We start from the raw sequence: 26134 nt of genomic DNA, 5'->3' as shown, positions 1-26134 counted from the left end.
TTTTATTAGTTGCCCTTTTTCGGCGCGGCCTACCTGGGCTGCACTGCTATAAGGCTCCCCCGGCCGGGGGAGTGACATTGAGCCTTTTTGATGGACACGGACACATCACGACTCTGCCGTTTCCATATGGAAATGTATTTCTCAATGTCTTGGACTTGTCTGGGAGCGGCTTCCCTTTGACTGCTGTGTGTGTGTAGATGTGAGAGCCGATAACAATTTTAGCTTTTTTTTTTATTTTATTTTGAATCAAATCAAAACAACTCGCGGGCAACTTTTTTGGCTGCCGCATTTCACCAAGCTCGTGTCAATCGTATAAAAAGAAAATAAAATTGAAATAAAAATTTAAAAACACATTTTCTGAGAAGGTGCAAAGTGGTGCCGGGAATGAAAATCCATCAAACAAGTGAACCCCCTTTTTTTTTTTTTAATTTAGCCTAGACATTCGTGAATGAACAAAATAGATCGGGAGAAAAAAAATCCTTTTTAAAAAAATTGATATTGACGTCGGTGGATTTTTCAAGAGAAACGGTAAATATTGACTTTGTGTGGCTCTTTTTGCGACACAAAGGCAAATGGTTATGTTACACACAAAATCAGATTTTTTCTAGACATTCAAGGAATATTAGATTTCTCCATTCAGCCGTTATGGAAGACGGACTGTCAGTCAGCCGTCGGACAGCGACTGACATAACTTTTTGAAATATATTAATATCAAAAAAGGTGATAAAGTGTTTGGCTTGACGTTATATAGGAGAGCTGTTGCACAAAGAAAAGGCCCTGTGTGTGCTGTCGGCCGATGGCATATAGAACAACCTGATTCCTTGTATCATATTTTCAACTCAAATAAATGACGGATCAAGGTTATTAATAATCGCGTCATATTCACAACCTGTTGTTGCGTAATGGCATTTCTTTTCGTTATTATAAATGCCTATTGTATTACGAATACATAAGCATACACCGCGCGTGGGTCCCGTATAGATACGCTTATATTCTTCTATACAATCTCTCGTGAATAGTTTAGCCTATACAATCGATAAATAACAATACATTTCTTTTTTTTGGATTTGGAATATTATATAGGCTACATCTCAGAAAAAAAGATTTCAATCGAATCGTTTGTGTTGGCCTGGAAAACCTGTCACCGCACTCAGCACAAAAACAAGAACTATCTGCGCTGCTGCTGCTGCTGCTGGCCAGCAACTCCTATGGGAGCTCACGATTTCTTATCTTCTATTGTTTTGTTTTGTATTTTTCGGGGGGGTTTGTTGTCTTGTTTTCTTGTTACCGCAGTGTAGTCTCCTTTTTTCTCTTCTTGTGTATATTAAACTGGATTTTTGTTTTTTTCAGATTGATGTGCCAGTACGGAGCCAAAGCCAAGCAGGTTCTATACACACAGCGCCTGGGGAGTATATTGAAACCACCGAAAAATGGCCACGGAAAAACAACAACACGCAATGATTATTTCAAGTCTGTGTGCTGTTCTACATATAAAAGATCACAATGCTGCCACAACGAATGCCGATGATATATTTGAATCAACGGACAATGGGCGACAAATCGGGAGCGCGTTATTCAATTTCGTTGTCACACATCAAAATAGGGAAACCGAAAAAAGATTCGATCGCATGAAACGATGTTGTTGGCTGGGGGTCAGAAAAATCAAGAAAAAATGAAATTCATTTGATCGCGCTCGGATTTTGTCATCCGATATCGGTCACGCAGAGACGTCAGCAGCAGGTCTATGGCTTATATTTTATTGGTCGATGGATCGGGTCCGCGTTCGTGACTTCGTGACTGGCGCTGCTGCTGCTGTGAGTTTCAAGGTTCTGCGCTGATGGGAGACCGCCATATCTCCGATGATCCCTCCTCACATCATCTCCCCGCCGTTTGCTTATATTGAATTAGAATACATCTGATATGAGACTCTCTCTCGCTGGCCGTCCGATAGTCTAGAAATATGGCCACTGTCTCCCGATAAACCATTTTCCAGTTGCAGGGTATAAGAAATCCGATTGGGATATTTATACATCCACGTATAGCTATATACGTCCTTGTCTCGTCTCACAATGGACAAAAGTTTCACGAGGTATAACAAGGCGAGGGGTTTGTCTGATGTTGATTCAGTAAACGACGACCTGTCTGTTGCCCTCAGTGCGTATGCGTAAGTAAAATTCAGAGTTGCGCAAGAAGGAATCGAACCTATTTAGTGATAGTTCTACACATTCTATCCTTGTCGCTCATTGGCTGTTGCGACAGACGCGAAATTCAATTCTATTCCGTCAAACAAGTTTAGCGGTGGCAACCGTTTTGAAACGCACGGGGCGACTATTTTTTGTTGTTGTTTGGTTTCAATGTTGATTTCACACAAATTTCGTTTTGTTTTGACCAGCCTGTTGGCAGTGACGAGTGACAGTATTGAACGCTCCGTTCGTTCAGCCATCAAAGGCAATCCACTTATTAATCAAATTATGAGTGTGAGATAACTGTCTGGCGATTTCGATCGACAGTTCACAGTATGGAGAAGGAAAAACTAGGCGACCTTTTGCGTCAAGCCCCTTCTCTTATTGTGCCAGGCTGAACGTGATTAAAAAAAAAAAACTAAATTATTCACGAACAACTACTTTTACCAGAGTTCTATTCCTCTCTCTCTCTCCATGTGAATAAATATGGGACGTTCTATTTAAAAAAACAAAAGACAATCAAATTGACAATGGTTCTAGGGGGTTTTCTCGACCTCACTCTACATGTAAGACGTGACACTTGCCGACTACTGCAACTTTCATTCGGTTCAATCAAATGTGAATTATTCGTTCGGCGAAACGAATTTCACGAACAAGTCAAATTGGGAATTGTAATATAGCTAATACTTTTGCTCACGAACTGTGGTCTGTATTATATGCAATGCCATTTTCATGTAATTAATCAGCAGTCGGTTTATGACTGGTTTCTCTGACAAAATCCGATAACAATTTAAAAGGCCAGCAGTCGGCACCAGCATCAAAAGAGATTGGCATCAAAGCCAAAGTTGGTACATACACTACTAGTACCCAGGGTCTTGCACGGTTTGATCTTCGTGAGCTATACCATCAGCAGTTGGTATAGCTCATAGCGATTGCTTTTTAAAGTAATATGCCCTCCGTCTGGGGCCAGCAGCCACTTATTCAACTGTAATCTAGAAAAAGTCCATTGAACCGCACACAAAGGCGTTGTGTGCTGGAATCGACAGCACACAGCAGCAACAGCTCAATCCATTTGCTTTGCTCTTGTTTGTCTTTTACTGTTAAAAGCCCCAAAATTCAAATATAGGATAACCGTCATTTTATGAGCTTTTTCCTAGAAATCGCTTTAAAGAACCCCAATACCTTGGCTTCTGGGAATTAAATCAAAAAACTGGAAACGAGTAAAAATCAGAATAGATGGAGAAGTTTATACAAACAACTATAAAATTATTAGGAGAAGGGGGGGGGGGGTAAACGAGTCCGAACAAAAAATTTCATTGGTAACTATCGGGAATTCTAATCGCGCCCTTCTTGCGCAATATAATAAATGCAACCGGTGTGCGCTAGCTGGCTCCGTTCCTAATAACTCCCCCAACCGTTTCCCTGGTGCTGTGCGTCCAGCCCAGTTTTTTTTTATTATTTAAAAAGCAATTGAATTTGTGTTTAGGTATTACATTTGGGGCTCGTGCTTATAATATTTCTTTCGTGCGAAAATCAATCACTTCATTTGGTTTGGGCTGTTAATACCCAAAACAAAACATCAATGTAATAAGCGATCCATCTCCCCCGAAATGTATTATATATAAGGAGAGCGCGCTATATAGTATGTTATTAAAATATTATATATTTGAGAAAATATACGCGGAATTTCATCCGTCCCAGCACACACACAAGTCCGCTGTGTGTGATGCCGAACCGGAATTTTTTTGTTATTATTTTTACGACCGATAAATCCTAAATAACCGCCCTATCATTATTATAAATAATTTTTTTTTTTTTTTTTATTTTTCAATAAGAAATTTTTTTTTTTTAAAGAGAGAATACACGCGTTCCATCGATACGACGCCGTCGGCGAAACCTGTTGGTCCGAAATGAATCGTAATAAAATATCTGGAGAGAAGAAAAAAGATATAAAAATTGGCCCCGAGTGAATTACGACGATTCTAATCTTTCGTCTTCTCTCTCTTCTTCATCCTTATGACGGAACATGAGGGAATCCATATAGGCTCGTTCGATAAATTGAAAGAAGAAAATATATTAATGTAAGAAGGCCTTTTTAACCAAATAAATCAAAAACATCCGTTTTGGGCTATTATACCAGGATTATATATATAGAGTGATGGTTTTTAATTGGAATCCATCACGAATCCACATATAGTCTGAGGTTTCTATAGGCTTACATTATTATATATATCGCACGAATAATACAGCAGGTGTCTGTAGTCTGTATACCTGTGTGTGAAACCGATTTCTTCGTCTGATTTTATTTTTTGGCGGCCGGGAAACATAATTATTGCGTGATGGATAGCCTCTCCAGACCCCGACAAAATATAACAAACCGCAGCCCAAAAGCTTCAGTCAAATTTCTATACATACACACAGCAGATGACCAAATATGGGGTGCCATCCCATCACATATTTAGAATAACGTTCCGCCAGCAGCACCAAGACTATTCAATATTTATAGGGCTAAAGAGATACGAGACCCATCATCTCGTACATATACTAGGTATATACACAAGTGAGCGCAATGACGCGGTAGCTCATAAGTTTCCTCCAGTTTCTTTTTGTTTTTTCAATTTTTTCCTTGTTGGTAAAAAATTGCGTCATGGCCACCCAAAATATATTCTCCCGTCGGGGGCTCTGCTAGCGTGAATAACAAATCTTTTTTTCTCTTTTTTTACTTTTTTTCTCCCTCATTTTTTTGTGTTTTCCTAAAAGAACAAAACAGCGTGATTAATAATCACCTGGAATATATATCTAGTCGATGGCTGTGTACAGCAGCTATAGCAGCTGCGCTATTTCCCCCACTGGTTTCACGCCGACGTGTGTAAAACTGCTGTTTACCGTATAGACACACTACTGTTTGGTATATTTGGTAATATCACACAGGGACAAAGGGACCACCCATTCAACTATCAACCCCACTATTTTTCATTCTCCGCGCAGGTCTCTTTTTTTAGTTTTGTGTGTTTTTTTTGTTTCTATGAAATTTTCTATATAATCCCGGGGTTGCAGGATGAAAAGCTCACGACAAAGCCATTAACAAATCGGTTGGACGCCACCGGTTCTCTCTCTCTCTGTATAGTCTCTACTATAGGTATATACATACACGCCCAAATGTATAATACACGCGGCCGGTTGATGATGATAACGACTACAAAAAACTCTTTGAATCTAGTCAACCATCTATATATGAATTTGATACACATAACTTTAATTAAAAGAAAAAATAAAGTGCGCAAAAAGAGAATATAACACACACGCGAGTGTATGGCTGTGGTCATCAGCTATATGCAACAAATTATATACACAACACATCATATCTTCTTTTTCTGTGAGCTGTGCGCTGTGTCTTATCTCTGCACTTATAATAACAGTTAGAAAGGCACAAGGCGAGTCGGGCTATTCTGATAGGCTAGCAGCCAGCAGCATCGTCGGGGTGTATATATATCAAGGAAAAAGCTGGTCACTCTATTATTATTGTTGCATTCGAACAAAACAAAAATGAACCCACTCGGAAACGAGAAGGGCATATATCCAGTAGGTAAAGGTGCTGTGGTATGTATAGTGTAATGGAAAGAGAGCTATATATATACGAGTACGTAGTACTACTTTTCTCTAGCTTTTGATATATATCAAAAACTCGTATAATTGCACGACTGGCGGCTGATGGATGAGAAGAAGATGGTTACATATATATACGCCACATATATCTAACCCTTTTTTGAGTCTTTTCGTTGCCCAGTGAAATAAGAATTGAATTGAAATAAAATTCTTTCTTCTCAGAAACAAGTCGACGAAAAAAAGGAAATTTGATGCTGGAGATTTTGATCGTCGTCAAAATATAATATAGCGCACCTGCGTTACTGTGTACAGCCGAGAAATGAGTTGGAGTCAACCTGCGGGTTGCGCTGATGGCCCCGCAGAGATTTGGAAAAGAACCCAGTGCTCAGAGTATATAGTAGATGATACAGTTGTTATGCATAGAAGAAGATCACGACGACATACCGCGACTTGTCGTGAAATGACGACGACAATCAGCCCAACAGGAATAAAATATTTTCTTTTCAAAAAAAGAAAATGACACACGGCGACATCATCAGACACGAGCACGGCGCAAACGGTTTGCGGGGTCGCTCGGCTCATGTTCTTTTTCTTTTGGAAAGAAAAATAAGAGATAATCATCAGACACTGGGTGCACTTTTGGCAGCAGCATTGATCTCTCACTCACGACCCAACGGCCGGCCAGCCAGAAGACCAAACTCAATTCCGTCCACAGCAATTGCTACTGCGCCTGCAGGGCCCTTGATGACTCTCGTTCAAGTTTTAAAAAAATGTTGTCGGACGCGGGAAGAAGAAGAAAATGGCACGCGGGGGCTAGCTAAACAGCAATCACCGTTAATAGTTATGTATAATAAAATAGAAGAGAGAGAAGCCACAGACACATCTAGAAATATATAATAAGGCACAACCGGATGCTTCCTGGCCTGCCATCATCATCAGAAAACACATAGCCAGCCACCAGTTGCTGTGTGTGCTGTGCTGTGCTGGGCCGCGCCGTAGTTCAAGAGGTCGTCCAGCCACTATAGCTGCTTCATCATATCGGGGCTAAGAAGTAAAGAGCCCCCGACAAAAATATAAAGAAAGAAGAAAAACAGGTTCACGCGCCCGACTTTAGGGGTTACGTGTGCCCGCCATATGATGATGATGGCGCAGCGCGTTCTGTGTGTATGCCAGGGCGTACGGCAATCAAAGATCCACCTCACTCGGTTCAGGTAGAAACAAAAAAAAAAGCCTTGGCCTTGCGCCTTATCTAGTGCTGTGCTGCTGCTGTGTCTTTATGATTATCCTTTTGCGCCAGCACCAGGAGCAGGAAAGGAATGTACTACAATGCGCACGTAGCCTAAAGCCACAGTCCAATTATTGATCTCTCTCTCTCTCTTATTCTCTGGTTTTTTTTCTTTTTCGTTCGAATATAAAGAAGAAGAAGGAGAAGAAGAAGAAAATGGACTAGAAAACCGGTTGAATGCATATAAGAAACGGCGCATATTAGAAATTATTTGAGAGAACGTTGGATGAAAAAAGGAATTTTCGGGAAACTATAACACATTTCATTTTCGGCGAATAGAGAGTCTAGATGAGTATGGACTTCCGCGTGAATTAACAATTGCCTATTGTGTCGTCGTCGTCGAGTTGGCCTGCAGGTGTTGATTTCGTCACGGCGGGAAAACAAACGGCTCTCCAAAAGTGTCAAATGAGAATTGAACTCGATCAAAATGATATGCCGACTCATCCCCATGAGAACAGACATTCATCGACCCATTTTTATTAGATATTATTATGATCGCACAATTGATCGACAAAACAATTCGGTTTTATTGTGATGGTGGTGGGGGGGGGGGGAACGAATGTCCGGCGTATATGTATAATAAAAGAATGAGAGATGAGACTATTGGAGAATAATAACATTTCCTCGATCGATATTACAGAAGGACAGAAGGGTTTTTTCTGATTGTTGTGTCGCTTATATTGTGTACATCCGACGACACGCCAGCAGCAGCAGCAACTCGGCTATTATTATAAGCAAATATAATAATAACAAATGAATTGCTGCTGTCGCCGTAACCGCGGCTATTGTGTTGTTATAGAAAACAAATGTAACATTTGGTCAATAGGAAATACAAAAAATGACCAAGACGGGAAGGATATCAAAGTGACTCGACTTATTTTGATGTTTTTATTTTTTCTTTCTCCCCGTAACCTTTTTCAAATTAAATTTTAAATAGATCAAAAAGTCCAGCGCAGTCTATAATACATCAAATCTTTTCAAAAGTCCAGCAACGTGTATATAGGCTATGTTAGAAACGGTGGCGGTCTAGTAGACACACACATACATCCATCTAACATTGATCTCTATTTGATATGTGATAATGGTGGCTTCGCGTGCCGTGAACTCTCTTTCACCCCATTATACACGAGAATAATCATCAGCGTTCCCTCTCCCCCTTTTTTTGATTCTTTTTCTGGTACCGTGGTAATGATTGTTTGTGGTTTGCTGCGCTCACGAACGAAATAAAAGAATATTGTAAGATGGCGTGGCTCGAGTTCTTGGATTTTTATTTTTTTTAATTTTTATTTTTTTTTCCATTTGGGTCTCTATATAGTAGTCCATCTCATTTGATTGACCAGCCAAGCCTTAATGAGATAACCGTCGATTTCGTGCTGATGAATTTGAATGAAAGAAGCTATATACAAGAGAGAGAAAAGGATATCCAGCCACAGGTATAGTTCACACCTGTTGCCACCTCTCTCAAGTGTAACAACACTGCTGGCCCTTATTCTTCTATATTTCTCAGCCAGGAGAATAAGAAGCAAAGGGAGTAATACAAGTAAAAAGATATCCTCCAGACAACAACACACACACTCACACAAAGAGAGGAGAAAAGAAACATTAAGGATTCACGCTAGATCGTTCGTTTCCATATCAGATTGCCATCGGCTACGGTTTGTTACAGTTCCCCCCCACCACCACCACGTACTCTGCTGTGTGTGTATACCAGGTACCCCGACAACTGATACTTCATTATCAAATGAAAAGGGATGAATATCATCACATCTATGAAAGAAATTGGCTCGTCTGGACGGATCTTATATTATTCATGCGATCCAAATATTTAATTGCCTGGTTCAAAAAACAAAAACCAAAAGTGAATATTCCGAATCCCCAGCAGCCTCATTCATTTATTTCTTATTTGATACCGTAAGTATAGATTTATATTGAGTCTTTCCGACCGCTGCGTGAGCTTCGTGAGTTAAGTATAAAACTGCATTTAGAGCCAGAGGGGCAATTCGAGTGAGAAGCTCTGGCGCATTTCGTTATAGGACATAGCGATTAAAAAGAGAATATGATATGAACTCTCCCAAAAGTCAATTTTGATTCAGTTGCTAATTTTATTTTTTTATTTTTTTCCCGTCCGAGTTTGGAGAGTGAAGAACGAGAGCGATCCATATAGACAGAAGGATGGTAACTTATATGTAACATGTCGATGACGAGAATGGGTATCCAATTAAAGAAAACAGCGGAGCGCATCGTTATACTTGTCGTGTTGTTTTTAATTCTAGGAAAAATATATAGAACTGAGCGAGAGCAGCAGCAGCTGATCTAGTGCACTCGTCCATTGTCGGGAGGGTCATCAGCGCTCGTAGTCGCCCGATCCATCATCCGAACGATCTCAACCTTGGAGGAAGAAAAAATAATAGAAGTAACACCCTAACCCATTTCGTGATTACCTATACGACCCGAGCAACACAGACGAAAAGAGAATCAACTGGATGGAATATGTGTACATGTAATATAGTAACGAACATTTTGAAATCAAATTTTTCATTTTTTTTTCTCCCTTACTTTGAAGAGAAAAATGAAAGTCTCTCGAATTAAATGTTAATCATCGATCTAGTATCTTTTTTTCTAGACCCTGGAAGCTATTTAATAGACTAGTTTTTTTTAGTTTCTGGGGCTCTCCATTCAGGTGAGAGGAGATGGGGGGGTTAATGCGCTACTGACAGGTGTGCTGCTCATTTGAGTTCATCATTTCATATGTGTGTGTGTGGTGTATTACTTATATATGTTGTAATAACAAGGGGGGCGCCGGAGTAATTCGAAAATGAAAATTCTTATTCCACACATGTGTGCTCCAGAGAGTAGCTAGGTACTATATAGAGACATTCCACACTGGCTCTTCTCTCTATGCACCTGCAATTAGTGCACCGCAGCAGCCAGCACCTGATGATGATGATGATGATGACGATAATGATGATGATGCACTCCTTACACACACACACACACACACTTCGGTGGCTTTGTAGTTAAGATTCATTATACATAGAAATAAGCCAAAGACTGGATTAACCCGATCTATATGTACACTGATCATTCAGACGGAACTGCGCCCGCTAAAAAAATAAATAAAAAGTAACCGAGGAATGTTCTTTTTTAAAACAAAAAAAACCTTTTTATTTTATTTTTTACGAGAGGATAAATACTACGGCGGCCGACCGCATTTAGTCGTCTAACCTTTGCTTCTCTATTTCCACCCCTCCAGCAGACATCAACAACAACCAAAAAACGACCCCGGCATATTTAGACGATCACGCACAACTCACGCCTAAACAGGAGTCTAGACATTTCCATCGTTCCTACTATATAGATTTGCCAATTGGCATTCACAAAATCCGGAATGAAAATAGAAGATTTCTTTTATAGGAGCAGCCCTAGCTATTGATTTCACCGCCGTTTGATTTTGTTCGGACGGAAGTGTATCTGCCCGAGGATATATTCATCAAGCGTGTTATTCATCGAATATAATTGAAGAATGAAGTTGGGTGCCGCCGCCATCATCATCATCATCATCTGGTGAAACGTCTTGGCGTGATGCTCATCGACGTCAGCAAAGGGATCTCGCAACGTAAACCACACCGGGTATTACATCTTGTGTACAGGTGAAAGTAGCGCTCACGAATAAAAATAAGAAAAAGATTTGAGGTCGTATGCCGAGTGGCGTGCTCCTCTCTTCCATCCCATAATCATCCGTTTCGAATCGACGCTGCTGTGCGCTCCTGACGCGCGCGCGCCCGTCCGCCCGCCCGCCTGGCCGGCCGCCATCGCATATCTCCGGCGCGCCGGTACATCTATTGTCTGGCCGTTTGTGTGGCGTGCGGACAATGTCGTCATTGAACCCCTCAGCTGCTGCTGCTGCTGCTGGCCCCCCATTCCTTTTCAGTGTGATGTGTCTGTAGTGGTGTCGATGACGGACGCTAGACACAATTTTCTCTTTTTTCATTTTTTCCTTGTGCGCGTTGAAATCTCACCTGATACTTTTGGTGTGTGTTGGGTTGCGTGGCATACAAGAGCTTGGACGGACCCCAGTGCGTTGGAATGGACGGGAGACATACCGAGACCGTATCTAATTTCATTTCTCTCTCTCTCCCGAGACACAACAACAACAACAACCAGAAAAAATGGAGAGAAATTGACACAACAACAACAGCAACAACCGGCGGCCATTCAAATCGTCTGGCGACTTGCACGCGATCCTCATTTTTATTTTTTTGACTAGCCGAAACTCATTCACGAACGAGAAATTTGGGCTTTTTTTTGTGTGTACTGTATAACTATAATCATTTAAAAAAATAGACAAATGTTTTTAAAGAATCTGGGGATGTGTTTTGTTGCGTGAATCAATAGTATATCCAATATTACAGTTGGTGTGTCGTCGCCCACCACTTCCTTTATATGAATTTCTCCATAAAACCAGAAAATGGCCATTTTCTTTGTACAAAATTATCAATTTTTTGGGTTCGACTACGACAATTACACGGCAGTATAAAACAAAAAGTAGCTAAAATATAATAAGAGCGTCGTCACATTTTCTGGTCTGTGCTGCGGTGCGCGGTGACATTTTGTGCCGGCGTCTGGGGGTCAAACGCCCGCCATACCCTACCTACGTAGTACGCATACCTTATACGTGCGTCTCTCCTGTGTTGTAACACTTGTCGCACTTACTAATACTTTTGCGTTCGTGTTTCTCTGCTGCCCTTTTTAGATTCGTGATTGCCGGTGACTCCCAAACCCCCGGTAGACCCCGGCCACTTATATATATTTTTGGGGGCTGGAAGAGACATACTGTCATGTACTATCAAAGGTCGAACCGCGACTTGACCCAACCAGAAAAGCAGAAGTTTATTTCTTTCTTCTTTCTTATTTCTTTTTTCTGTGTCAAACTATTTGACTGCGCACCAGAAAAAAAAACGTTTTATTTTTCCCTTTCGGGTGCCCCGAAATGAGTTTTTGACTATTGCACTATCCCTTCTCCCCTCCCCCGCCCAGCAGCTTTGAAATAATTGTATAGATGATGATGTCTAAAAAGAATAATAATAATTCCAGTTTGATTTCGAAGAAGAAGAAGAAGGAAATTCAGGTGAAATAATATTTTCAAATTTAGAAATTGAGGTTCGCTCACGATCTCCCATCAATTATACGCCAGCCCGTACAACAACAACAACAACAACAAGATGGTTGTGAAGAAGAAGAAGAAAAACAAAACAGAAAAAAAAGCGCTTGCTCAAATAACCGAGAGGCGAACAAAACATTTAACAAATTGGACAAGACTGATCGATTTGATCCTTCATCGTCGCCCGAGCCAACGGACGGACGGACGGACGGAGACGGGCATTTGTTTGATATATAATCCATCTGCTGCGATGATGATGCGCAGCACGATCGTGAGCGACGCAACATCCAACAGAAAAATGAAAACGTCTATAAGGGCCGGTGCCCAGCACAGCACACAACCCAGATATATCGTCTGTTTCGGCGTGTGGGGGTTGTTACCACGAGCAGTTGGGTCCGCCGATCGCTCTGGTAATTACCGCTCACGGCCGCAGAGACTTTTTTTTCTTATGATTCTCCCGCCATGTATCGCCCCGCACACACACACAGAAAGGGGGTATAGGAAGGAAGAGATGGATGGCTGGCAAAACGAATCAGTCAAAAAGTAACTGAAACTCTCGCCAGGAATTTGATGTGATGACTAGGGGGGGAGAAAAACATCAAAGAGAGGAGGGAACCGTTTTGGGTAGAGAGATAAAAAAGATTTCGGGATGTATATGTACGTAAACGGTCCTTATTCTTCTTATTTTTTTTCATATTTGAGATATTATATAAACGGTGGGGGGACTCCTACTTGTACCTCCTCCCGTATCTCTCTAGTGGTATGGCTCTAGACTTGTGATTATACAAGAATTTTACCCGCTGCCGCCGTCGAGTCTCATCCGTAACGGACACCATCAATGAATCACTAACCAATTTTTCCCTCAACCCTAACCCAGCCGATCATCATCATCACCAAACAGTTTTGAAGGAGAATCTTCATCGACTGTTGCATAATGCGTCGTCGTCAAGGAATTTTTCGGGGTTGTTGTTTCTCCCTGGCTGTTGGGGAGAGAGAGAGATCAGCCTGATAGTTATTCGTCGAAAATCAACACCACTTATGATAATTTGTGACGATTATATGGCCGGTTATATGAATTAAAGATATAGACATGAATTAAGAATTGACACGGCAGCTGTCGAGTTTCATTTGATTGTGACGTATTTATTTGAGTCCTTTCGAGACGTTGCCGATTTTTGAAATGAACGTGAACTGAATTATTAATTTCAAGTTCATTAGCAATTGCATTTGTACTATTATGGTCTATTGGACTTAACTTATTTGGGAAGCCACCGTGGCTGCTGCTGGAACCGGTCATCATTAGTCTTATCGATTCCATGTCCCAGGTATACATGAATAAAAGCTGAGACTGTTATTTGTCCCTAGTTTTTTGGATATTATTCTTCTTTTTCTCCGAAGATTTCCCAACGTTCACTTATTCTCTCCGACCGGCCATACAAGAATAATGACGTGAATAATACAAGAGAATGACCTTTTTTTTTCAGATACATGGGAAAACAAATGGTCTATGGAGCGCGCGGTTTGAATCTGTTTTTTTGTATTTTCTCCCCTTTTATCCAGGAGCCGAGAGAGAGACCCACACACAGCGAAAAAAGAAATACAATGTATACGTTTGTCTTGCATACACCGGCATACACTGGCCTTTTTTTTATTTTCAAACAATAGGGTCCCGAAGAACTTTAAAAAAAAAACGTGTGCATAGGGGCGAGATATGTATAGACGGGTGTGAAAAATGGTTTTCTGTAATAAGTCTAATAATGAATTACACACACAAGAGAAAAAGGGCCCCACCAAACAACAATGAAACCTGTAGTAGTATACGCTGCTACTATTTAGCCCCGGCCGTCCTATGTATAGGCGGCTCTGTATAACATCATTTTGATAAATAGATCAAAAGAAATAAATGCATTACTACAAAAAATAAGACTCCCCTTCTTCTAGCTTGTATGGTAGTACTAAATATCTATTTTTCTGTTCAAAGGAAAGGGGGGAGGGGGAAGTAGATAGATGTAAAGTAGACTAGAATTGAATGGTGTTGTGGCCTTTTTTTTCGCCTCCTCGACTCGACCGAACGATCAGCAGCAAGAGCCGAGGCGAAAAGGAGAAGAAGAAGAAGACGATCCCGCTGTGCGTGAAAATTACATTTGAGGTCTGACCCCCCTCTCATGCTCTTCCCTTTGCCTCCCTACGGTTTCGTCTTCTTCTTCCCCTCCTCATTTTGATGGTGAAAAATAGATACACACAGCAGTAGGACGGTGAAGGAACGAAGAAGAGAAAGGCCTAACAAACAGCAGTTCTCTCTCTCTTTTTTAACACGTATAATAGATTCTATTCTCTTTTTTTTTCGTTTTGGGTTTTTTAATTTTTAATTCTTCCCGTTCGTGTCCGTCCGTCTCCCAATCCGGTGCGGATGTGCCATTGTGCCAAACAGAAGATTGCAGTGTGTCATCATCATGTCATCAACCATTTTTTTGTTATTTCAAAAGAAAAATCAAAACAGGAAATGGCGTCTACATCAGTAGAAGAAGAAAAGTGGCATCGGTCATGGGAAGGAAAACTAAAAGTTCCATCGGTCTTGGCGAAAAAATAAACGCGCAATACCGTATCAACAGCTAATAGTAATAGAGCCGGGATCGCTATTATATCCACATCTGATGAAATTATACACAGACACACACTATACCCAGCACAAACAACCGAATGATGTCTATAATCCTTTATTTGGATGTGTCTGGGAAAGTTTTTTTCGGAAATAATACAACCTGAGGGAGAAAAAATAGAACCCAGTAAAGTCTCTCCTGGAAAAAAATAAAATCTTCTATTTTTATTTAAAAAAAAAAGGCGCTGTCTAAAAGACTTATGAGAAATGACCGTAGATGGAGAAATAGATTGGACACTCGACCGGTCTATAACCTATTCTCTCATCATCTTTTTTTTTCCGTTTTCGTAGGGTTTTATCCCATTTTTTTTTTCTCCGAGAAAAATAAAACGAAGGTTGGGAGCCATTAATTTGTACCCGGCCGAGCGAAACTGGACCCACACGCAACGAAAAAAAAGAAGAAAACATTTCCTTATATTCTAACCCCCCCCCCCCCCCCCCGCACACACACACACACACACGTCAAAGACTTTGCGATGCAAACAGTGTTATTATTGTTTCTCTTCTCTTCTCTTTTGAATATATCAAAAACTAGTCAGAAGAAGAAGAAAAAGGGCAACAGGTTGTTAACGCGTGCTGCTCACACAGGTGTCTGCTGCGTATACCGTCATCTATGCAAATGCAACGGCCGAAAAAAAAAAGGAAATTTATATAGAAGACAAGACTGCCGAGAACACATATAGCCCAGGTTCTCTATGCAACTCTTTCGAGATTGATCATCATCACCCAGCTAGAGAGAGAGAAAATATCTAGAGGAGGATGAAACGGGCTATCTCTCTGCTCCATCTATAAAAAAGGTCAGCCTGGCGTGTGTATGTATGTACGTGAGGGACCGCGTGAGCCAAAGTGGCCAGTGGGGGGAGGAGGAGAGGCCGATTTCCAGTTGGAGAGCGCGCGTGATATGAAATCGCCGCCTCTGGCTTAGACGAACAAGGGGGAAAACTCACCTGTGTGGAACATGAAAACAACAACCCAAAAAAACCAGAAGAAGAAGAAGAAGAAGAAAACTGGTTGATGATGATAACGTGGCGCGCGCGCCAGCCAGCGAAGGGCTGGACGGATCCGCGCGCTGTGGCGGATGGATCGTCATAATTCATCATTGATTATTTTCTTTCTTTTTCTTTCTTTTTCTTCTTTCTTCTTTCCTCCCAACCCCACCGTGTTGGGTGGAGGAACCGATGAGAGCACACCATCATCATCACGAACGACTAGTGTATAGAATCAAGAAAAGAAAAAAAGAAAAAAAAACCTGCTCCACAAAGATGGAAAAGTCTATACTAAATACACAATACGACGACTAACATCTTTTCTCGTGTGTGTGTCTGTGTGTGTGTCATGATGTTTTTCCTTTCTATCGAAAGAGCAAAAATAACGATGTCCTCTCTACTAAAGTCCCGGTCTATTTGGATGACGTTTGTCAAGTTTTGGGAATAATTTAAACAAAATTTAAAAAAAATTAAAAAAACAAACAAATCCGGTCGCAAGTTAGACGAGATGATATATATATATAATTTAATAATTATTATGATTACAAAAAAAAAGAAAGAAATAATGAGTGTGTGTTCCAGTCAGTTGCTGTTTTTGCATACGATTATATACGACAGGCATCATCAAAAAGTTTTATGTGGAAAAAAACAATACAAGGGGTGTGTGTCATCAACGCTATGGATGACAACTTTGAAAAATTTGAATTGTTAATTTTTGTTTTTTGTGTGTGTGTGTTAAATTCAAGTTGATGCACTGCTACTACTGCTGTCTGTCGGCGAGAGCGGAGGAGGAGGGGGTGATTGCGTTGGTGTGGACTTACCGGTGTGGAGGAACAGGTGGTTCTTGAGGTTGGTGTGTTTGCTGAAACCGCGCGAGCAGACGTGACACTTGAACGGCCACGAGCCGCTGTGCACGTACATGTGAGATTTCAAATCTCCCGGCGTCGGGAACGACTTGGAACACAAGGCGCACTTGTGCGGCTTCTCCTGTTTAAAATAATAAAAAGAAAAAAGAAAAAGAAAAAGAAAAGCGATTAGCGAGCTCTCGTTTTTTACATGATTTTCACGTTCACGCCATTCTCTTCTTTTTTTATTGTTATTATCGTTATCGCATATTCAACAGCTTGGTAGGGGGGGAGGAGGAGGGGAACACACCATCCCATAACCGATCAAAAGGGAGTTGGTCCGTCTTTATCCCGTCTAAAATCGCGTTTCGTTCCTTTTGGGAAAAAAGAAGCCTGGGCTATAAAAGAAGCCACCTTATTGTCTAGAATGAACCAACCCCCCCTCCTCCTCAACGTCCATCAAATGGAATGCTGCAGTCCCCACCCCTATACGTATAGTCTACATTATATTTAAACGAAAAGAATTGGAGAATAAGAATCATTAAGAAAAAAACGCGATGATCGCATCTAATCACACGGTGAATTCAGAATAATGTCTCGGACCGGTGAATTATCTTATTTTTAAAAACATTCAAAAACATCATTTCTAGTTAAGTTTTCCAATGGCGACTTTGTGTGAATAGAAATCCTGGGGAGAATGTCAAAGTTGAAAAAGAAGAAGAAGAAGAAGGAAAGAACAAAAGTTGACAGGCGACACGGCGGCAACAAATGTGACAGCCTACCCCCAGCACGCAGCATCTCGGCTAAAGGAAATGAGGGACAGAGATGAGCAAAGGGACGATTTTCATCACGCCGTCGTGGCGCTGTGTACCTACCGGCCCTTATGGGCGCGGAACCTTTTGAGCCAAAGGACACACAGTGGAAGCCGACAGAAAAAATGGTGTGTGTGTGTGTGTCCTTATCGTCGGAAACGATCGCCTGGGAGAATATTGCAGCGAAAAAATAAAAATCCTTGAATGATGTAATGGACGGGGGGCAGCAGCAGCAGCAGCACTACACGGCCACTACCCATCACCATAATTAGCCAGATAAATCAATGTCCGTCTATTTGGTGGGGGGAAGAAAAAAGAATAAGAAAATCTTTTTCCTTTTTTTTCCCTTTGATGGGCCTCTGATTTAGCTGGCCGACATTCTACCGGTAAAGATCCTATCTGCTGGATGGGAAGGAAACCGATGGGTGGGATAACAATTCCTGACTGACGTCTGATGCGCGCGTTTATATAGTCGAAATCTCTCGTGCGCACGTATATACGACCGAGGTGTGTCCTTTTGGGAAGCTCGACCTCCTTTTTTTTATTTTATCCATGTAGCACTATACCTGCGCCTTTGGCTGCTACTACTACCTGGAACGGAAAAAATCTACAAGAGACATTCTTTTTTTGTCCTTCAGAATTTGATTTTTTGAACGGGAGGAATCTGGGCGAACTGCGCATTGGATTTCTGGTTTTATACTTTTATTTTTGGTGAACTCGTTCAAACAATTCGTGAACGCGGAATGATCGATAGAAAAACAAATCAAATCAGATCGACTCTATGCACAACCGTCAAGAAGATTCGGTTCCCGTGTTGTATTGAATTTAGTATATAGATGCGATTCAAGCGAATAGTTGAAAGAAAGAAGAAAAAGTGGATGGTTGTTGGTTTGGCTTACCTTGATGTGAGTCATGCGGTGGTAGTAGAGATTGGAGGAGGCGGTGAAGCGTTTGCCGCAGACGGGGCACTGGTGGGGCTTCTCGCCGCTGTGAATTCGCCGGTGCGTGTTGAGCGAACTCGACGTTGAAAATCCTTTGCCGCACACGTCACACACGTGAGGCTTCTCTCCTGTTCACATATTCAACGAAGAAGGAGACAAATAAAAATTTCAGAATTTTTGTCTTGATTTCATCTCCACTCGTGCACACACACACACACAGACAAACACACAATGTCCTCGGATTTTTGTCGACAATTCTTTTGGTATTTAAGTCGATTCAAATATAGGACAAACAAAAAGAAACGGTTTCTAATTTACATTTTTTAAGGAATGAACTTGCTTACAATTGAAACGAATTCCCTCCTATTCAATCAGATCAATCGCCGCATTATTTCTCTCTGCTATCGATTATATGAATGGCTCTTATATTTTTGATTTGATTTGAAAACAAGATGGAAATTGCGCAGCAGCAGCAGCAGGTTTGGCCTCACAAAGTCTAGTAGCCTCCCTCCCTCCCTCAGCAAAAAGCAACCGAAACGTCATCGCGTTGGAAATCGGCCTCTCTCACAAGGTACTACAAAATTGAAAGAAACATTTTCTTTTTTTTTTCTTATTTTATCGATCAACTGGTTCGACCGGTTTATATAGTTCATTGGACAAAGCCACAAGTCCTTGTCAGATGGACGTCTCTCCCGCTGTTCAATTCTCCCCCAGCTGCTGCTGCTGCTGCCGGTGGAAATAAAAGGAAAAATGTTCTTGATATTCTTTTTTTTTTCTCTTGTATCCATCGGCGGAGGAGTAGAGGGAACATATAATAACAATAGGACGCGCAAAGGGCTCCTATAGCACATCCAGCAGTGTGTCTCGTCGTCTTCTTCCATCTTGACTTTCGGGGGTCGCGTGATGAGATGTAGAGGAGCAGCTCAACTTGTTTTCATCTTCTTCTTCTCCATTCCGAGTTGAGAGAGATACTCGTTTCGGGACCAGCTTCCACCTCCTCGGTGTAGCCAATGGCTATCATCACGCATCGTGGCGCATCATCACGCATCGCCCGTTTCTCCTCCACCCAACAGCAACAACAACCCGAAAAGAAATCAAACAACCATATTTTCTCCCCCCCTCCCCCTCGTACCACTCGGTGGTGGTAGCAGCTACACACACACACAATCGCTGGTCGTCGACTTTTTGTCTTATCTAGATCGAAAGGAGTTGCCCCCTTTTGTGTGTGTGCGTGAAAACGTCCACAGCACACCGATAATAAAAGATTTCAATCCAGAGGGGCAGCTATATAGAAATATGTGTGTACAACAACAATTCCGTGTGTGTGTGATATGATGGACGAGAGCGCAGCATCCAGAGGGCGACGACGACTACAGCAAAAGGGGGGGGGGGAAGTTATTGAGGCTTTTCTTATTCTTATTCTATCCACAGGGCGTGAACTTTATTATTCAACTCTTCACGGAAGACTAGAGAGAAAGATAACACGCCACCACTCTCGATGGCCTCCAGCCCAGAGAGAGAAATATATACTCTGCCCGCGCCGTTTCATCACTTGTCTCACGATATAACGTCCACATTTCCGCTAAAAGTTCTCATTAGAGACGAAATTGTTTTGGGATTTGATATCGAATTTCGCGGGAAATGTTCAGACGGGCGCCGATTGGTAGTACGTGCCCGTCTGTCGCCCACCACACAGATTGTCCGAATCGATAATTCAAGACGGACAAAAAAACAAATAACTAACTAACCGGTATGAGTGCGCATGTGACGGTTGAGTAGCGACGGCCGGTCGAAAGCTTTGCCGCAAACCTGAACACACAAAACAAAAATTCCCAATTGAAAAAAGAAACGATTAAACAAAAAAGACAAATAAGAAGTTTGGACATGGATATACCTGACACGGAAGCAAAGGACGCTGGCGGGCAGGGCGGCCCGACGATGCCGACGAAACGGAGGTCATTCCGCTGGCCCGTCCGCCTCTTCCGCCGCCGTTGGACGACGCCACTCCGTTGGAAGCGGCTCCTCCTAACTGATGATGGTGGAGACTGTGGTGGTGGTGGCTCTGGATGAGTCCCAGAGCGTCGGACGAGGCGTCCAAACCGGACGTGTTGCTGGCCATTTCATCGGCTCCCGACGACAAGCCGGCCGACTGCTCGCTGGAAACCGATTGGCGTCCGTCGGAAGCCCCGCCAGAGGTGGCGACGTTGCTGGAACCCACAACCACCTGAGTCTTCTGCTGCTTCTGCTGCTCGTGCTTTTGCTGTTGCTGTTGTTGCTGTTGTTGTTGTTGTTGCTGCTGGTCGTCGGGCGTCGGCGAAGAGGACGTCAACAGCGACAACGACAAGTCCAGCGGGCTATCTGCAAAAATAAAAAAAACGGAATGGAACGGAGTTTTTTTTTTGGCCTAGGAGGCGACTATTTAAGGAGCCAGCCCCCATCCCAATTAAGAATAGGAGCCGAGAAAATAGACGCTGGTGGGTGCTCTGTGGCGGGTTGAATTGTCAATTAGCGCTAATGAACCCCACATCACCTGGCCGGTGTTATGGACCACTAATGGTAGACACTATTCCAGCTCCTATAGCCGGGCCCATTTACGTATGCATGGACAATGAATGATGCTCTCATGAAAAAGTTGTTGTAGGCTACCTTGCAAGATGAGGCCCATTGTGCGGCGGAAGAGCGATGAGCGGAGTGAGCGGACGGCCGGCAGGCCTCCGTAGAGGAGCTCCTCGTCGTCGTCGTGGAGGCCGGGCAGGTAGAAGACGATCAGTTCCATGTTGGCGCCGATGGGACGGACGGCTTCGTAAACTGGTTCGCCTATACACACGATACAAGTTGGATTTCAAATCATTCCGTCTGGCATTGTGTTCGATGCTGGTGGTTGGTTGTACCTTTGATTTTGGAGCAGACGACGTTGACGAGCGGAGTGAAAAGCGGCGACGGGCGGATGAAACGGACCCAGTTGCAGTGACGCACTTTGCGAGTGCCAGCAGCGCCGGCCGACAAGCCGGCCAGACATGGCACCTCAGTGACTTCTTCGTAGCAGCCGCTGCTGTGATAACGCTGCTGCATCTGAGCATGAGAGAAGAATAAAAAGAAAAAGAAATGGACATGACATTCAGGAATCTCATCCAACCGGAACGCTGGACGACGCATACAACAGTCAATCATCGATCAAGAAAACGGACAAACGAACAAACGAACAATGTGTAACTGGTAACCCCAAAAAAGTCTCTTTTTTAAAACGAACATTTTGGCGTGTATGCCGGATTGAAATTTCCCCGCCGTCAGTCACACATAATATGACCGAATAACAAATGAAGATATACCGATAAAAAAAAGGAGAACAACATTTCGGGTTGGAATCAAGACGTTTCTTTCTTTCCAACGAGTCTAAATAATAATCAGTTCAAAAAAACTATATCTTCTCTTCCTTAAAATAAATACGGTATTCCTGTTTTTGGCTCCTTAGAGATAAATATTTGTTCACGGTTAAATATGGAATTAAGGAGCAGCACGTGCTCTCATCTGTAGCTCCTTATATTCACTTGTTTATTCGCTCTCCAAAACCAAATGGATATATATTTATATTTAAACCGGTTCAATATAAATGAATGTAAACGCATTCGTCTGCTTCTATGAAAGTGTCAAAGGGTACGCAGCACCAACGGCGAGTTTTTTAAAAAAAAGATTTTCGGGTTTTTTGTTTTTTGTTTCAATTTTCCTAATTCAGGTTGTGTACGCGCGTTCGATTAGATTTAGTCCCATATTTGTCCATCAGCTCCAGTTCGTTGTGTCCTTTCTATTTTTGGTGGCCACCTTTTATAAATCATTATTTGGGATTTCAACTCTTTTCCATCTAGCTTGGCATTATGGGATCTCTTTAACGTACATATAGGATAGGTCGGCGATAGGTCCAACAAATGTCCGTCGGCGAAATGGAATGTATATACGCACAAGGGCCGAATCGGAGAGAGTATGGAAAGTAGAGGTCGACTTAAAATAGACGTAAACGTGTTTATTTTCTCGTTGCGGCAAATCAACAACCGTCGAGTCTATTCAAATCGGACCAATCAGCCAGAAAGGAAAAAAACCAAACCAAACAAACAAGACATTTGCATATTCTAGACGATAGCAGGAAACAGATTAATCCATCATTATATGCGCAGCAGATATTGATATGTCTAAAAATAAGAAAAACGATATACTAGAAAGGCCAGCCAGTTTGTTGAACATTTAGAAAAGAAAAAGAAAAAAAACCAGAGCGTGCGTGCGTATGAAAAAAAAATAGTGACTGGACCGTGAACGTGGAAGACACACACAATATATATAATGTGTATATATCTGACTAGCGACTTTCGATAATAATAATATTATTATAATGTCCGCTGGAGAAATACAAAGGGAGAATATAAGGACCGTGTTGTTATCCTTGTAGACATTTTTAGACTCGGCGGAGCCCACCGAAGATAGTTTGAATGCGAAATAAAAAAGAAATATAGGTATTTGTTTTGGGTTGCTGGCGTTATCAGCGCGAGTTCATCGCTCATTGATGCAACGTTGGTCGTTTATGTACTCCTTTTTTTTCTTTTTCTATTTTATAACAATTCGGTCAGAACCTTTGACAATTCAAAGCATTTTTTCGCCGTGCCATAACAAAAAAGAATATCTCTAAACTGGTTCATCCTTGGCCGATGAACGCACAAATCCCGGAAGGGGCCACAATCTTCTTCGTTCGTCCGTCCGTCATGGAATGTTGGTTTTCTCCTTAAGTCGAGTAAATAACATCCAAACGGAGCCAACAGGTTTGTTTTTGCTCTCGTCTATATTATCTCCCAGCAGCCACCACCACCACCAATGTGCATGGGCTGTAGACGACTTGCTGCAACTGGCTATATAGTATAGTTGACTGATACTGCTGGCTGCTGCTGCTGCTGGCGTCTAAAAGCGATATGGCGTCGTGAGTTGGAGCACAGCAGCAGCAGACGAACCCTTTTTTTTTTTCCCACGGCACTTCCTTCTCTCTCATCCCGACATATCGTTTTGTTATTGCATATAATGGTTTGTTATTGCTGATTTTTTGTTTTTTTGTTCGAGGTTGTTTAACCTTTTCACTCGGCGAAAAGAACGGACTCCCGCAAAAGGCAGGAAAAATAAAAATAAAAGAAGTACCTCATTAAAAATATAAGAAGAAAAAAGGATATACCAAAAACCTTTTCCATGTATCGCACCGGTTATGTTTTTGGCTGCCGCGCTCGTCAGTCTGCCGGCCGTTTGTTGTTGTTGTTGTTGTTATGATATTTATACTGCCGATACTTTTTCCCCCCTTTTTTTTTTATCGCATCTGCACTTTTGCAGTTAAACGGCGCTAAACTTGAAAAAGAAGAAGAAGAGAACATCATCCGTGATTCGGGGTTTATATCCCCTACAATAAACCACTAGAAACCCGAAACATTTTCTTCAAATATAAAAACCGCGAAACGGAGGATATATGTTTAATACATTTAAAAAATGAAATGATGTGCCGGATCAATTTTTATTGGAGAAAAATAAAATAAAAAGACAAACGAGTTGGGAATTTCCTCCCCTCGAACCGCAATTTTCTATTGTAATAGGTCCATATTTCCTTAAACGATATTTCTCGTTTGTTCTACTATAGTCGGTAGTTAGACTTGGACATCCAAGACACATACAGCTATAGCTAGCCGAATGTAATTTGTTACACATACTATATATAATACGAGGTTATATGTTGCATACAAAAGAAAAACAAAAAAGAGGAATCGAATTTGTTGCGTGTCGGAGAGCTGAGAGATGGAGCCAAGCGATGAGAAAGTCGAAAGTTGTTTTCTTATTTTTCTTATTTTTCTTTTTCTTTCCCCCTGACGGTTAATTATAACTAAGCGTGTCGCAAGATCATCAGTTTCATCGGGCACACCGAATCTCGACGAGATGAGGCACGGGCCGGCGGTCCGATCCATCAACTCTTGAAATAAATGGCCGAATTTGATACACACTTTCACGGTTGTACCAAACATACACAGACAAATAACGTCTAGTCTCTTCCATGCAGTCTAGTCTCTCTCTCTCTCTCTCTCTCTTCTTGCTGGATACATAATTGCATGTATATTATATCAAACTCTTGCTGGTGAGCTGTGTGTGTGTGTGTGCAAGACCTTTTCCATCATCATCCGTAGACCCATCCCCCTTTTCCAAAGGAGGGGGTTAGAAGATTTCCCTTTGACTGATTTCACACCCATCATCTTATATGGCTGGGTTTTTTTTTCTTCTATACATCTATCTATCTCCAATTTGATTTTGTGTTAACTTATCTTTATTTGTGTGTTATGTAACCAGATTTTTTGGTGTTGGTGGTTGATTGGGAATAATGAATACGGATTCACTTGTTGTGTTGATTTACTTTTTTTTTTTCGGATGCCGGGGGATGTTGAACGTTATGTCGTTACACGAGTTTAATTTTTCCCGTGTCATCTCTATACTTCTCTGACCGCAGCATCGCCATTTTGATGGCAGCCGCAGCAGCAGCAGGTGGCGAGAATTACAAGGAAAATGGGAAAAAGAACAAACGATCTCCATTTTTTGTTTCTTATATATTTAATCAAATCATTTCAGTGCTGCATCCCCCATATTTCCCAACGCCACCTGATGTGCAGGAGCCACCAAAAAATAGCAACTACATATACTACACACCATCCGCTATTATAAAAATAGTCGACTATTTTACTAACGACTACATATATAGCTTGAAAGCCTCGGGTTATATTATACACGTTCTTTTTCTTTTTCGTATCACCTGTATATTTTTTCTTATTGTATATAATAAGAAGAGTATACGCATATAGATATAAATATAGGAACCCTCATCAGCCGGAACAAAATACGCAACAAGTGACTGGCTGGTATATACATGTAGAAGATTAGAAACAAAAATGTTCTTGTACATCTTTTCTTTCAACAGCTGAGGGCCAAAAAGAAAAGGACGAATCGGAGAGAACGAAAAAACCCAACTCCAGTAGATCACGCACGCTAAAGTTGTTCGTCTCCCAGCATATCTAGTTCTCAGGTAAAAAAAAAAGGAGAACGAAGCTAGCTATAGCCGCCATGTATGTTATAGCAGAAGGTGAACGCATGGCTTTCCTTCATCATCATCTCTCTACAGCAGGGAGGCATCATCTCTCTTAAGCAGTTATTTGTTATCTTTCTCTCGCTTCTTTTTACATTCCCTTTTTTCATCTTTTTAATTCCTCCCGGAGAGAGGGGGGACCCCAAAAAATTATACCCAGGTATATAGTAGTAGTAGTCTAGTAACTTTTCTTGTGTGACCGTGGTCTTTCGCCAGAGGATATACACAGCACGTATATAGCAGTCAGCCCTTTTTGTTTTGTTTTTATTTCGTTTCTTTTCGACCTGTCGTCGGGGAGAAGAAACCAAAATGGGAGGGCTGTGAGGAACATTTCCGAGTCGGGAAGCCAAAAACTTTGGTGGTGTTTTACATGCTTGCTGCTGCCTTTTGCCGCTGCATATAATATAGACTTGTGTTGTTGTTGTTGTTGTTGTTATTATTATTATTATTATTAGAAAAGGTGAGGGCTCTCTCTCTCTGGGCTATAGGAGCTGGGGAAACGAATAACTTAT

General features: G+C 41.7%; 1 protein-coding gene across 1 annotated transcript in view; it reads right to left on the bottom strand.

Annotated features, from left to right (window-relative positions):
* The window catches only part of LOC124342628, a 42997-nt gene that overhangs the window by 4912 nt on the left and 11951 nt on the right, over nucleotides 1-26134 (bottom strand). Inside the window, exons 3-8 of the mRNA XM_046795683.1 lie at nucleotides 21370-21550; nucleotides 21125-21295; nucleotides 20373-20836; nucleotides 20227-20287; nucleotides 18437-18606; nucleotides 16702-16867 (exon numbers count right to left, since the gene is read on the bottom strand). Of these exons, the coding sequence (XP_046651639.1) occupies nucleotides 16702-16867; nucleotides 18437-18606; nucleotides 20227-20287; nucleotides 20373-20836; nucleotides 21125-21295; nucleotides 21370-21550 (1213 nt within the window). The remainder of the gene's footprint in view (nucleotides 1-16701; nucleotides 16868-18436; nucleotides 18607-20226; nucleotides 20288-20372; nucleotides 20837-21124; nucleotides 21296-21369; nucleotides 21551-26134) is intronic.

Source organism: Daphnia pulicaria, chromosome 6 (genome assembly GCF_021234035.1).
Source record: "Daphnia pulicaria isolate SC F1-1A chromosome 6, SC_F0-13Bv2, whole genome shotgun sequence".
Classification (NCBI taxonomy): domain Eukaryota; kingdom Metazoa; phylum Arthropoda; class Branchiopoda; order Diplostraca; family Daphniidae; genus Daphnia; species Daphnia pulicaria.
The sequence above is the reverse complement of the archived record's forward strand: the minus strand, read 5'-3'. Positions and strand labels throughout refer to the sequence as shown.